This window comes from Carcharodon carcharias, chromosome 8 (genome assembly GCF_017639515.1).
Source record: "Carcharodon carcharias isolate sCarCar2 chromosome 8, sCarCar2.pri, whole genome shotgun sequence".
Taxonomy (NCBI): Eukaryota; Metazoa; Chordata; class Chondrichthyes; order Lamniformes; family Lamnidae; genus Carcharodon; species Carcharodon carcharias.
The window spans coordinates 138,446,323-138,460,173 of NC_054474.1; the positions used below are offsets into that span (position 1 = coordinate 138,446,323).

The 13,851-nt window shown below is 41.5% G+C and overlaps 1 protein-coding gene across 4 annotated transcripts in view; it reads left to right on the top strand.

Moving 5' to 3' along the window:
- Positions 1-13,427, top strand: part of tnc (tenascin C) — a 108,793-nt gene extending 95,366 nt beyond the window's left edge. For all 4 annotated transcript variants that reach the window (XM_041194096.1, XM_041194097.1, XM_041194098.1 and 1 more), the window contains 6 exons: positions 1,767-1,902; positions 2,839-2,990; positions 4,732-4,828; positions 10,204-10,365; positions 10,572-10,735; positions 12,199-13,427. In XM_041194096.1, coding sequence (XP_041050030.1) covers positions 1,767-1,902; positions 2,839-2,990; positions 4,732-4,828; positions 10,204-10,365; positions 10,572-10,735; positions 12,199-12,321 — 834 coding nt within the window. In that variant the 3' untranslated portion in view covers positions 12,322-13,427. The remainder of the gene's footprint in view (positions 1-1,766; positions 1,903-2,838; positions 2,991-4,731; positions 4,829-10,203; positions 10,366-10,571; positions 10,736-12,198) is intronic.
- The last annotated feature ends 424 nt before the right edge of the window (positions 13,428-13,851 follow it).

Below are 13,851 nucleotides of genomic sequence, written 5' to 3' on the forward strand. Positions count from 1 at the left end.
CAATTCTCATGCCAGTACATTATCCCATCTGCTCTAATTTTGCAAACTTACCTCTTGTGTGGAACCTTATCGAAAGCCCTCTGAAAATCCAAATACACCATATCCACTGACTTTCTCCCTTATCTATTCTGCTAGTTTCATCCTCCAAAAACTCCAGCAGATTTGTCAAACATGTTTTCCCTTTCATAAATCCATGTTGACTCTGCCCAGTCCTGCCATATTTTCTAAGTCTCCAGTTATCACATCCTTTATAATAGATGCTAACACTTTCCCTACTAATAATGTCAAGCTAACAGGTCTGTAGTTCCCCATTTTTCTCTCTCCCTCCTTTCTTAAATAGTGGAGTTACATTTGCCACCTTCCAATCTGCAAGAACCATTCCAGAATCTAGGGAATTTTGGAAGGTGATCAACAACGCATCCACTATTTCTATAGCCACCTCTTTCAACACTCTGGGATGTAGATCATCAGGTCCTGGGGACTTATCAATTTTCAGTCCCATTAACTTCTCCAAGGCTACTTTTTTTTTACTATTTTCTTTCAGTTCCTCATTCTCTCTAGTCCCTTGGTTCTCTACTATGCCTGGGAGGCTTTTTGTATCTTCCTCCATGAAGACAGACACAAAGTGTTTGTTTAGTTTCTCTGCTATTTCCCATTATAAATTCTCCTGTCTCTGCCTGCCGGGGGCCCACGTTTGTCTTTGCTCACCTTTTTCTTTCTGCATATCTATAGAAACTTTTACAGTACATTTTTATATTTCTCACTAATTTACTTACATGTTCTATTTTCCCTTTCTTTATCAGTTTCTTGGTCTGCCTTTATTAAATTCTAAAATGTTTCCAATCCTTAGCCTTACTACTCTTTTTGGCAACTTTATAAGTCTCTTTCTTTGATCTAGTACAACTCTCAATTTGTCTTGTTAGCCACAGTCAGATCACCTTTCCTGCTGGGTTTTTGTCCCTCAAAGGAATGTAAATTTGTTGTAAACCATTTATTATTTTTTTAAATGTTAGCCATTGCCTGACTGCCATTATACCTTTTAACATAGTTTCCCTATCTACCACAGCCAATTTACCCCTCATACCTTTGTAGTTTCCTTTGTGTAGATTTAAGACCATCGTTTTAGGTTGAACCACATCACTTTCAAACTTAATGTAAAATTTCATCATATTGTGGCCACTCTTCCACAAAGGCTCCTTTACGAGATTACTAATTAGCCCTTTCTCATTGCACAATACTAGATCTAAAATAGAATAAATTTAATCTTATGTCATTGTCCCCTGGTTCTAGTTCACTCAATTACTGGCAACAATCTGTTTTGATCTACTTTGACCCATTCCTTTGGTAACTTCAAATACCTCTGTCCATTCGTTTTCTAATCTCATCTATTCTTACAAAAACATCCCAAATTGTCAACAGCTTTTTTGTGTTACTTTTTGCCTATACTAGCATTTTACCAATCCCACAAACTCCAGCAGAATGAGCACTAGAGGTCACCAGCAAATATGATCTCCGTGTAACCATGGAGATGATGTGTTGAGGAATTTTAGGGCCCATAAGTTGTTCCTCGGCGGTTAAATATGCTGAGCCATGTGAGCAGTCAGGTATCTTTCTCGTGATACATATCAGATTAGTGTTTTTGGCTGCATTGTTATTTTGCCTCAGCTAATTTATGGCTTTTACTGTTCACGTGTATATTTACATCAAAATAAACAGGCTGAGTATTCTTTTTACAAAGTGGCTTTTTATTTTAAATGGTGCAACAGAAAGTTGAATACTTTGGAGCTACAGATAACTCATACAGCATGGACCAACTGGTTGCATCAATGAAATACAATGTGAGACTCCAAGCCTACGCAGGATCAGAGAGAAGCAATGTAATAGAGACCACCTTCACAACAGGTATGGGCAGTATATAATTGAGTATGCCAATTATATTGTTACTTGCATGCTTAATCAGAACATAGGGGTATAGACATGGCAACTCTCTCTCATCACTCCCAATTCTCTAACCTTTCTCCATATCCCTTAATACCTTCACTTCCCAAGTAAATGTCTATCTCCCTTTTAAATATATCAATTGATTTTTACCTATTGCACTGTGGATCAGTGCATCCCTTGCCAATAAGGAATTACTCTACATGTAAATACTAACACTATTTTTAAACTTTAAAAACCGTATGTACAATTAGGTAATTAAAAGTACTTTATTGATCAGTGCCTGTGTATAATTCAGTTGAAACATCCACAAATCTAACCATGGCTTGACATGGTTATTAGTATTTTTTTTTGTATTAAAATCCAGTTAAGCAACACCATTTTAAAATTCTCATCCTTGTTTGCACCTCTCTCCATGGGGTTACCCCTCCCTAACTCTGTAACCGTCTAGAGGTCCATAACCTGGTGAGTAACTCTGCTACTTCTGACCACTTGAGCACCCCTAATTTTAATTGTTCGACCATTGGTGACCATGCCTTCAGCTGCCACACCCCTCTGATCAGCAGTTCCCTCCCTAAGCTTCTCCCTCTCTCTCTCTCTCCACCTTGCTTCCCTCCCTCTAAAATGTTCCTTAAAGCCTACCTCTAAGGTTTTGGTAACATGCCCCAGTATTTATTTATGTTGCTCAGTGTCAAATGTAGCTTTATAATGCCCCTATAAAGCATCTTGGAATGCTTTGTTATGTTAAATGTGCTATATAAATACAAGTTGTTGTTGTAAAACATTTCTCAGAAAACATAGAAAAAAAATTACATCACAGGAGGCCATTTGGCCCATCACTAAAATGAAAGATTTACACTCATGTTACCGGAATTATGTACTGCTTCCCTTTTTCTGCAGTTGGTTCCTTGTATCCATTCCCCAAGGATTGCTTTCAGACGTTGTTGAATGGTGAAGCCAATTCTGGACTTTATACCATTTTCTTGAATGGAAATCGCTCTCAGCCACTTCAGGTGTACTGCGACATGACCACTGATGGAGGTGGCTGGATGGTAAAATAACATTTTTATTTATGGGAAACCCATGGAGGTGAAACTCTTCCTGTTGATAGCTTTAGTGCAGAAGTTGGTATGTGTGCAAAGCAGAAGGCTCACTTCAAGCCAATCACCTTGCCTAAAAAATCAACAGGAAGAATTCCATCCTCTTTTTTCATGTACATGCAACGACTGTCAAATGCTACAAATGCCAATAAAGTCATTAGTATAAAAGCTAGAAAAAGAGAGATTACTAATGAATTAATTTAATGGAATATATTGATGGACTGCATGCTTACTAACAGACTCCCTGTGGATGAACTGTGATTCTGAGGATATGCAGTTCGATTATAATGGAAGGGTTATCAGCAAGGTGTGAATGGAGATTGTGACACCTATGGAAAGTGTCTGCCTCTCAGTGTGCTGCAAGTAGCTAGCAGCCACAGTAGCACTGCACTTTTACGAGCTATAATGCCATAGAGAAAAATAAGATAAAGAAATGGAAAACCTGGGGAAAAAAAACTAAGCCATGAAGATATTGATTCTGAACAGAAGAAATTTACTAAACGTTTTGAAACATTTAAAGAATTTTTTTTTAAACAATTGTTTTTGAAACTAAGCGAACTTAGAGTAAAAGAAATGGTGTCGCCTAGTGTAGGAGGACTGCACGGTAGCTATAGTAGACAAGGTGGGACTGTGTTACCTATTTAAGAACAACAAATAGGTAATACTTTTATGTGTTACTAACTGTCACAGCATGTTACAATTTTGCAACACAGGAAGTGGGAACAGTTGCAAGTCGTTTAGTACTCTATAGATAACCAGCCGGATAGAAATTAATAAGAATGCTTATTATTCATCTTCAAGAGCTTAGAAAATGTTCAACTAAGAATGCCTATTTTTTTCAATATAATGAAATCTAGATGAGTAGCAAGGCCCATTATGCCACTATGTTTGAATAAAGTAGGAGACATGATGAAATAAATCAAGAATTAGTACTTAAGTGACATCAGAGTAGAAAAACCCTAAATTTTAACATCTTGTGAGAGAATTAATTTGACTAAGAGAATGCAATTACTCTGATTCCCACATATGTGTGGAAGAGCATTTAAGATGGTCGATTTGGAGCTTAGCAGGAGCAATAGAGTGCTTCAGAGGAGCACCAACCACGTTATTATCAACAAATAGCGCCACAAAATATGGAAGAATCCACCTGGTGGAATTGCATTCCAAGTGCGGGGCCATGTTCCCCTCCCCAGCCCCATAGGCCTGTTCACCTCACACTCCTGCTGTTCGTTCTAGGGAGAGGAAGCTCTCCACCATGAGATCCATTCCAACAAATCAATCCTAGAAATAGAGCTGTTAAATCATGTTCTTTGTAATCCTATGTCATTGATGCCTACTTGCTGATATTAGCAGACAAAAACTTAACATGTTCGTATGACATTCCTTCATTCATTATTTTAATGCAGGTGTTAACCCACTTATATAATCCACTGAAGTAATGGTCCAAGAAGTGCCATACAAACACCATGAGCATTCACCCCTAGTATTCCAAGCTGCAACTTCCAGACTTTGACCTGCAGTTTAGCTGGTTGACAGGTTACAAAGTCTAACTTAGTACCATGCTGTGCATTACAGTGGAAGAAAGGTTTCAACCTAATCCTTTCCTCACCTGTAACAATTCCAGAAGCAATATTTGTGAGACATTTGGGAACTGTCAAAAATCTTACTGACCTTCTGTAAAAATAAATTCTAGGTCTTCCAGAGGCGCGAGAACGGCAAGGTGGATTTCTTCAGAAACTGGAAGAATTATACCATTGGATTTGGCAACCCTTCTGATGAGTTTTGGTTAGGTAAGAGTGGCAGCCCGAACACTGAATAAATGATTGGATATTTTACTGTGCTATATCAAAAGGGAGACTTAACTTTTCCTGATTTTTTTTTTCCCCTCTGGTATCTTCATCGGCGATGGATAGCACAAATATTTTTACATCAAAATGGCAGAATGATTTCTGTTTCTTTAAACATATTTCAGATCCAATAGATTTTTTTAAAAATATATTTGGCAGGCTTATATCCATCTTTCATGTCAATGCAAAGCTAGCATTAAAATAAAAGCAAAATACTGCAGATGCAGGAAATCTGAAATAAAAACAGGAAATAATGGAAAAAGTCAGCAGGTCTGGCAGCATCTATAGAGAAAGAAATAGAGTTAATGTTTGGAGTCCGACACGGACTCCAAACGTTAACTCTGTTTCTCTCTCCGCAGATGCTGCCAGACCTGCTGACTTTTTCCAGCATTTCCTGTTTTTATTTGGATATGCATTGTTGTGAATGTGACAGCACAACTCAGGAGACAAGTTAGCTGTCTGGCTCCAATACACTGGAATACAGTGTGCACTTCTCAGCAGACGCAGTATAACTCCAACCTGTTAAGAAGCCACATTCTAAAAATGTACAAGTGGCTTCCTCAGCTCTTTGGAAACTTATTTTGCAATGCTTTTAATCTTAAGAGAAAGTAGGTGCTCCTAACATCAGAAATTAGTCTGATTTTTTTGTGTATGTTTGTCAGGTCCTCATGATATAAATTCCAAACTCATTATCAAAGCTATTCTTAAAACCAGTTGCTAAGAGACAGGTGAGAGAAGCAATGACGTTGTCACTCCAATATGCCACCCTACCTGCAGGATGTTTGTCGCATATGCTCCTGTCACTCAACACTAGGTCAAGTTCGTTTTTTTTAAAAAAACAAGAATCAACAGTGCATAGAGTAACCCTCTAGACTCTCACTGCCACATATCAACATTAAAAAAGTACATCTTCTACTTTTTAAATGTAAAGGAGAAGGCAACTCTACAACTCAATATGTGCAACTCTATTGGATACGACCATTTTAACCAACAGCTAAGAGGGAGCAAGATGGAATTTTATAGAATAAGGCAATTGCAATGCATCCATTCATAGTCAATGGGGGAGGTTTAGACAGGGATGTCAGACAAATGATGTCAACTTACCTATCACCAGTACAACTCAGAGATAAAAACAAAAAAACTGCGGATGCTGGAAATCCAAAACAAAAACAGAATTGCCTGGAAAAACTCAGCAGGTCTGGCAGCATCGGCGGAGAAGAAAAGAGTTGACGTTTCGAGTCCTCATGACCCTTCGACAGAACTTGAGTTCGAGTCCAAGTCCAAGTAAGAGTTGAAATATAAGCTGGTTTAAGGTGTGTGTGTGGGGGGCGGAGAGATAGAGAGAGAGAGAGGTGGCGGGGGGGTGTGTGGTTGTAGGGACAAACAAGCAGTGATAGAAGCAGATCATCAAGAGATGTCAATGACAATAGTACAATAGAACACATAGGTGTTAAAGTTAAAGTTGGTGATATTATCTAAACGAATGTGCTAATTAAGAATGGATGGTAGGGCACTCAAGGTATAGCTCTAGTGGGGTTTTTTTTATATAATGGAAATAAGTGGGAAAAGGAAAATCTTTATAATTTATTGGAAAAAAAAGGAAGGGGGAAACAGAAAGGGGGTGGGGATGAGGGAGGGAGCTCACGACCTAAAGTTGTTGAATTCAATATTCAGTCCGGAAGGCTGTAAAGTCCCTAGTCGGAGGATGAGGTGTTGTTGCTCCAGTTTACGTTGGGCTTCACTGGAACAATGCAGCAAGCCAAGGACAGACATGTGGGCAAGAGAGCAGGGTGGAGTGTTAAAATGGCAAGCGACAGGGAGGTTTGGGTCATTCTTGCGGACAGACCGCAGGTGTTCTGCAAAGCGGTCGCCCAGTTTACGTTTGGTCTCTCCAATGTAGAGGAGACCACATTGGGAGCAACGAATGCAGTAGACTAAGTTGGGGGAAATGCAAGTGAAATGCTGCTTCACTTGAAAGGAGTGTTTGGGTCCTTGGACGGTGAGGAGAGAGGAAGTGAAGGGGCAGGTGTTGCATCTTTTGCGTGGGCATGGGGTGGTACCATTGGAGGGGGTTGAGGAGTAGGGGGTGATGGAGGAGTGGACCAGGGTGTCCCGGAGGGAGCGATCCCTATGGAATGCCGATAAGGGGGGTGAAGGGAAGATGTGTTTGGTGGTGGCATCATGCTGGAGTTGGCGGAAATGGCGGAGGATGATCCTTTGAATGCGGAGGCTGGTGGGGTTATAAGTGAGGACAAGGGGGACCGTATCATGTTTCTGGGAGGGAGGAGAAGGCGTGAGGGCGGATGCGCGGGAGATGGGCCGGACACGGTTGAGGGCCCTGTCAACGACCGTGGGTGGAAAACCTCGGTTAAGGAAGAAGGAGGACATGTCAGAGGAACTGTTTTTGAATGTAGCATCATCGGAACAGATGCGACGGAGGCGAAGGAACTGAGAGAATGGGATGGAGTCCTTACAGGAAGCGGGGAGTGAGGAGCTGTAGTCGAGATAGCTGTGGGAGTCGGTGGGTTTGTAATGGATATTGGTGGACAGTCTATCACCAGAGATTGAGACAGAGAGGTCAAGGAAGGGAAGGGAAGTGTCAGAGATGGACCACGTGAAAATGATGGAGGGGTGGAGATTGGAAGCAAAATTAATAAATTTTTCCAAGTCCCGACGAGAGCATGAAGCGGCACCGAAGTAATCATCGATGTACCGGAGAAAGAGTTGTGGAAGGGGGCCGGAGTAGGACTGCAACAAGGAATGTTCCACATACCCCATAAAGAGACAGGCGTAGCTGGGGCCCATGCGGGTACCCATAGCCACACCTTTTATTTGGAGGAAGTGAGAGGAGTTGAAGGAGAAATTGTTAAGCGTGAGAACAAGTTCAGCCAGACGGAGGAGAGTAGTGGTGGATGGGGATTGTTCGGGCCTCTGTTCGAGGAAGAAGCTAAGGGCCCTCAGACCATCCTGGTGGGGGATGGAGGTGTAGAGGGATTGGACTTCCATGGTGAAGAGGAAGCGGTTGGGGCCAGGGAACTGGAAATTGTTGATGTGACGTAAGGTGTCAGAGGAATCACGGATGTAGGTGGGAAGGGACTGGACAAGGGGAGAGAGAAGGGAGTCACCATGGACGTCCAATCCCTCTATACCTCCATCCCCCACCAGGATGGTCTGAGGGCCCTTAGCTTCTTCCTCGAACAGAGGCCCGAACAATCCCCATCCACCACTACTCTCCTCCGTCTGGCTGAACTTGTTCTCACGCTGAACAATTTCTCCTTCAACTCCTCTCACTTCCTCCAAATAAAAGGTGTGGCTATGGGTACCCACATGGGCCCCAGCTATGCCTGTCTCTTTATGGGGTATGTGGAACATTCCTTGTTGCAGTCCTACTCCGGCCCCCTTCCACAATTCTTTCTCCGGTACATCGATGATTACTTCAGTGCCGCTTCATGCTCTCGTCGGGACTTGGAAAAATTTATTAATTTTGCTTCCAATCTCCACCCCTCCATCATTTTCACGTGGTCCATCTCTGACACTTCCCCTCCCTTCCTTGACCTCTCTGTCTCAATCTCTGGTGATAGACTGTCCACCAATATCCATTACAAACCCACCGACTCCCACAGCTATCGCGACTACAGCTCCTCACACCCCGCTTCCTGTAAGGACTCCATCCCATTTTCTCAGTTCCTTTGCCTCCGTCGCATCTGTTCCGATGATGCTACATTCAAAAACAGTTCCTCTGACATGTCCTCCTTCTTCCTTAACTGAGGTTTTCCACCCACGGTCGTTGACAGGGCCCTCAACCGTGTCCGGCCCATCTCCCGCGCATCCGCCCTCACGCTTTCTCCTCCCTCCCAGAAACATGATAGGGTCCCCCTTGTCCTCACTTATCACCCCACCAGCCTCCGCATTCAAAGGATCATCCTCTGCCATTTCCGCCAACTCCAGCATGATGCCACCACCAAACACATCTTCCCTTCACCCCCCTTATTGGCATTCCGTAGGGATCGCTCCCTCCGGGACACCCTGGTCCACTCCTCCATCACCCCCTACTCCTCAACCCCCTCCTATGGTACCACCCCATGCCCACGCAAAAGATGCAACACCTGCCCCTTCACTTCCTCTCTCCTCACCGTCCAAGGACCCAAACACTCCTTTCAAGTGAAGCAGCATTTCACTTGCATTTCCCCCAACTTAGTCTACTGCATTCGTTGCTCCCAATGTGGTCTCCTCTACATTGGAGAGACCAAACGTAAACTGGGCGACCGCTTTGCAGAACACCTGCGGTCTGTCCGCAAGAATGACCCAAACCTCCCTGTCGCTTGCCATTTTAACACTCCACCCTGCTCTCTTGCCCACATGTCTGTCCTTGGCTTGCTGCATTGTTCCAATGAAGCCCAACGTAAACTGGAGCAACAACACCTCATCCTCCGACTAGGGACTTTACAGCCTTCCGGACTGAATATTGAATTCAACAACTTTAGGTCATGAACTCCCTCCCCTATCCCCACCCCCTTTCTGTTTCCCCCTTCCTTTTTTTTTCCAATAAATTATAAAGATTTTCCTTTTCCCACTTATTTCCATTATATAAAAAAAAACCCCACTAGAGCTATACCTTGAGTGCCCTACCATCCATTCTTAATTAGCACATTCGTTTAGATAATATCACCAACTTTAACTTTAACACCTATGTGTTCTATTGTACTATTGTCATTGACATCTTTTGATGATCTGCTTCTATCACTGCTTGTTTGTCCCTACAACCACACACCCCCCCCACCGCCACCTCTCTCTCTATCTCTCCGCCCCCCCACACACACACACCTTAAACCAGCTTATATTTCAACTCTTTCTTGGACTTGGACTCGAACTCAAGTTCTGTCGAAGGGTCATGAGGACTCGAAACGTCAACTCTTTTCTTCTCCGCCGATGCTGCCAGACCTGCTGAGTTTTTCCAGGTAATTCTGTTTTTGACCAGTACAACTCATCTATTCTCAAGTGCCAACTCCTCTGTTGTGTTGAGTATCCAAAGTGCCTAGTTTACACCCTACAAATACGAGGGTTCAATTTTAGGCTTTATATCAGTGGGTTTGTGTTCTAACCAGTGTGTACTGTACATCTGCTCATACAATGAGGATCTCCCCTTTGTGGCACCAATAACCAATAAATGGTGCAATGTAAAGAAACTGAATAACTGCCTAAATTTGTCAAGTGTTGTATTTCCTATTAATAGCAGAATTCAATTGTTCTGTTGAGTTGAATGGAGGATTAGAATGATCCTTGATAAATCTAACATGTTTGCAATGTATGTTTTTCAGGGCTTGAAAACCTTCACAGGATTACATCACAGGGTCGTTACCAACTGCGTGTGGATTTCCGAGATGAAGGAGACTCTGCTTATGCAGTATACGACAAGTTCCTTGTCACTGACTCCAAAAGTCGATACAAACTGCATGTTGGAGGGTACAGCGGAAATGCAGGTAAACTTTAAATTTCATCTAAAAATGATAAGACACACAATAAATGTGAATAATTCTCAAAAAAACCTCCCTGTCCAATTTTGCATCTCTGTTCACTCGGGCCAAGCTATAAGTGATCCATGTCGGAGGGCAGTGCTATGTTGGATCACATTTTTTTTACTGCTTTGATGTTTAGTACATGTTTAAAATTCTATTTTTCTGCTCAGGTGACTCTCTGACTTACCACAATGGCCGTCCATTCTCCACAAAGGACAGAGACAATGATGTGGCCGTGACAAACTGTGCTCTGTCTTACAAGGGAGCCTGGTGGTACAAGAACTGCCACAGAGTAAATCTGAATGGAAGATATGGAACTCAAAGCCATAGCCAGGTATGTGAAAGCTAGAAATGGAGACAAGAATCTGTCACGATTCACTGTGTTAGCTTGAATAAACTGAAGGAAGGGAAACTGGCATGGGGCTGTGTCAATAAAGCATTCCTGCTGACAAATCAACTGCATGGCATCATTGATTATGAATATTTATGTATCTAGTTCCTTTTCCAATCAAAGAGGACAATGCAAATATGAGATTCGGAGTAACTCCAGCCTACTGTGCTACTCGGCCTTCTCTCTGTATTCCACCAGTGACCTGGAGGTTCCTTCATGGATATAAGCTAGAGGTTCAACCTGGAAATGCACCCATACTTATGCCCATTTTGCCAATGTCAAGCTATGCCCCAAGTATCCTTCCAATCTCATTAAACATAAATGATCATAAATCAGCACATGTCACTAAAAATTGAAAAGGTTCCCTGCTTGCAGGTTCTTAAGCATTTTAGGTACCAGCAAATTCTAATGAGATTCACACTGAAGAATACGCATACTTTGAAGATGTATAAATGCAAACATAAATTAGATAGATTTAGGGTGAATAGATTTATTTCAGGAAATAACATTCTGGGATACTTGCCTGGATGGGTGCAGCTCCAGCAACATTCAAGTAGCTCAACACCATCCAAGACAAAGCAGCCTGCTTGACTGGCACCCCATCCACCCCCTTAAATATTCTCTTCCTCCAACACTGGTGCACCATGGCAGCAGTGTGTACCAACTACAAGATGCACTGCAGCAACTTGCCAAGGCTCCTTCAACAGCACCTTCCAAACCCCTGGCTTATAGTGCCTAAAAAACAAGGGCAGCAGGCCAATGGGAATGCCACCACCTCCAAGTTCCCCTCAAAGTCATACACCATCCTGACCCAGAAGTATTTCATCAGTCCTTCATTGTCAGTGGGTCAAAAGCCTGAAAGTCCCTATCTATGAGCAATGTTGTTTTACCTACACCTCAAGTACTGCAGTGTTTCAAGAAGGTGGCTCACCGCCATCTTCTCCAGAACAATTACAGATGGACAACAAATGCTAGTCTTGCCAGAGACACCCACAAACCCATGAACAGATTTTTAAAATTCTGGGACACCTTATTTGGATAATTTGACATGTATTATATGGATTATGTAGCATGTTTTGGGGGAATAGGTGACTTAGGACTTATGGTAGCCCAAGACCTCCACCATGAGGGCTGGGGTTTTTTATCATGTCATTTTTGTGTCTTTTGTAGTCTAATTGATAGAGATTGATTGCTATGATCAGTTATTAACTCTATTATCATTGTAAGATGTGACTATGAGGCTGGTAGAAGATGAGCTAGATGGATCTTGGTCTTTTCTCATCTGCCAGTTCTTATGTTTCTACGTTCCTAATTATAACACCCCTGCATACCTATTACATTTATTACTGTAATGTATTATAAGCCCTCTTGCTCTAGGATTAAATTTCATTTCATGTTTTGAACAGGGTGTGAACTGGTATCATTGGAAGGGTCATGAGCATTCGATTGAATTTGCTGAAATGAAATTGAGACCACACAACATCAGAGACCCACAACAGAGAAAGAAGAGAGCACAACAGCAACATTAAATAACCAAATCATCCGTCAACAATAAAGATTCATAATGTACAGAAGCATCACTAATTTAGCTCACAATCGAGTTACTGTGTAATATGAGCCTTGCTAGTAAAGTGCTCTCATCTTACATGGGTTTAGCTCCACTCAGTTTAAACACCAAAGATAATTTTGACAATAATTAACATAGGTTGTTATTGCTTTTAGGGTCATAGCTTTATGTATGTTGCTCGGAGGGTGGGGGTGGCTTTATATGTACATCATTACGCCTGCACAGACATCAGAGTGTATTGTTTGTCTTTGTTCATCGTGTTGGGGATATATTGCCATGGCAACAAACTGACCAGTTGTTATTAAAAGGTTAATGTACAGAAGCTTCATGTTTAACCATCAAGTATATAAGCTGACTGTTTAAATGTGGGTGCGGAGTTTTTTTTTAACATGGAGCTCCATATTTGTGGTTCTTTACTGAAAGGGAGGTATTGTTTGAAAAAGCACAAGTTGTTTCTTGCCATTGGTTAGCAATTTCAGGTACCTTGTTTTAAACAAAAAAAAAATCAACCAAATGTTGATTCTGTTAAAGGGTAGAAGAACAGTAATGTATATACACACAACTAGGAGCCCTTACTAAGGCCACTTTTTCACAAAGTTTCATTTGCTCCCTGGAATAGGACAATTTTTTTCTCAGTAAATTACCAGTCTCACACACAAAAAAATACATTATTAAATGTAATTTTGTGAGTTATTTTTCCTCGTGGGAAGTTATGTCTGCATTGTTTAAAATAATCTCAACGCTTCCGTTTATTTAAATGGCATAGATACTGTGCTGAAATAAAAGGGAAAAATAATGAATTGCTTTTAAGGAATTCTATTTTCAACGTAAATGTAAAAAGTAATATTTTTGTCTTTCAAATGTCCACAACCAAAAATAAAGTTTTTTTTTTCCCCGATTTATATAATATCCTTATCGTGGAAAGGTATGATCACTAGAACCCAATTATACAGTACCACTAAAATCATGATATACATTTGTAAAATAATGAGTGTTTCTCACATGAATAATTTCAATGTACGTTTCTGTGTACTCCTAATTAAAATAAAGTAATGGTGTTTTAACAAATTTTGCTAAGAGCTGGTTTTTTTGGGACTTATCGGGGGAGGGGAGGGAAATGTCCATTGATGCATTGTGGGTATGAGTCTCCTGGAGCTTTCTTGACTGCCTGAGGGAATAGAGCAACTTTCCTGGAGTTTGTTCTCAAATAGGTCACATGTTTCTTTTTTGCCTTGTCCTAGGAGTTAGTAATTGAGGTAGACTCTGCACAAGGATGAGATGATGGTTATTTTTTAGCACGTTGTTTCAAATATTCCTTAATTCTCTAGTGGGCTTTTGATGAACCATCCCCCCCCGCCCCCCCAAACCCCACCAGCGATCAATGGCTTCTTTGGTAAACGGTGTAGGAAAGACCTGTACTAACTAGTAAGATCTCAGGTTCAATCTCTGCTCTATAATGGGTCAGCAATACACCTCAGACAAGAATTTTCAT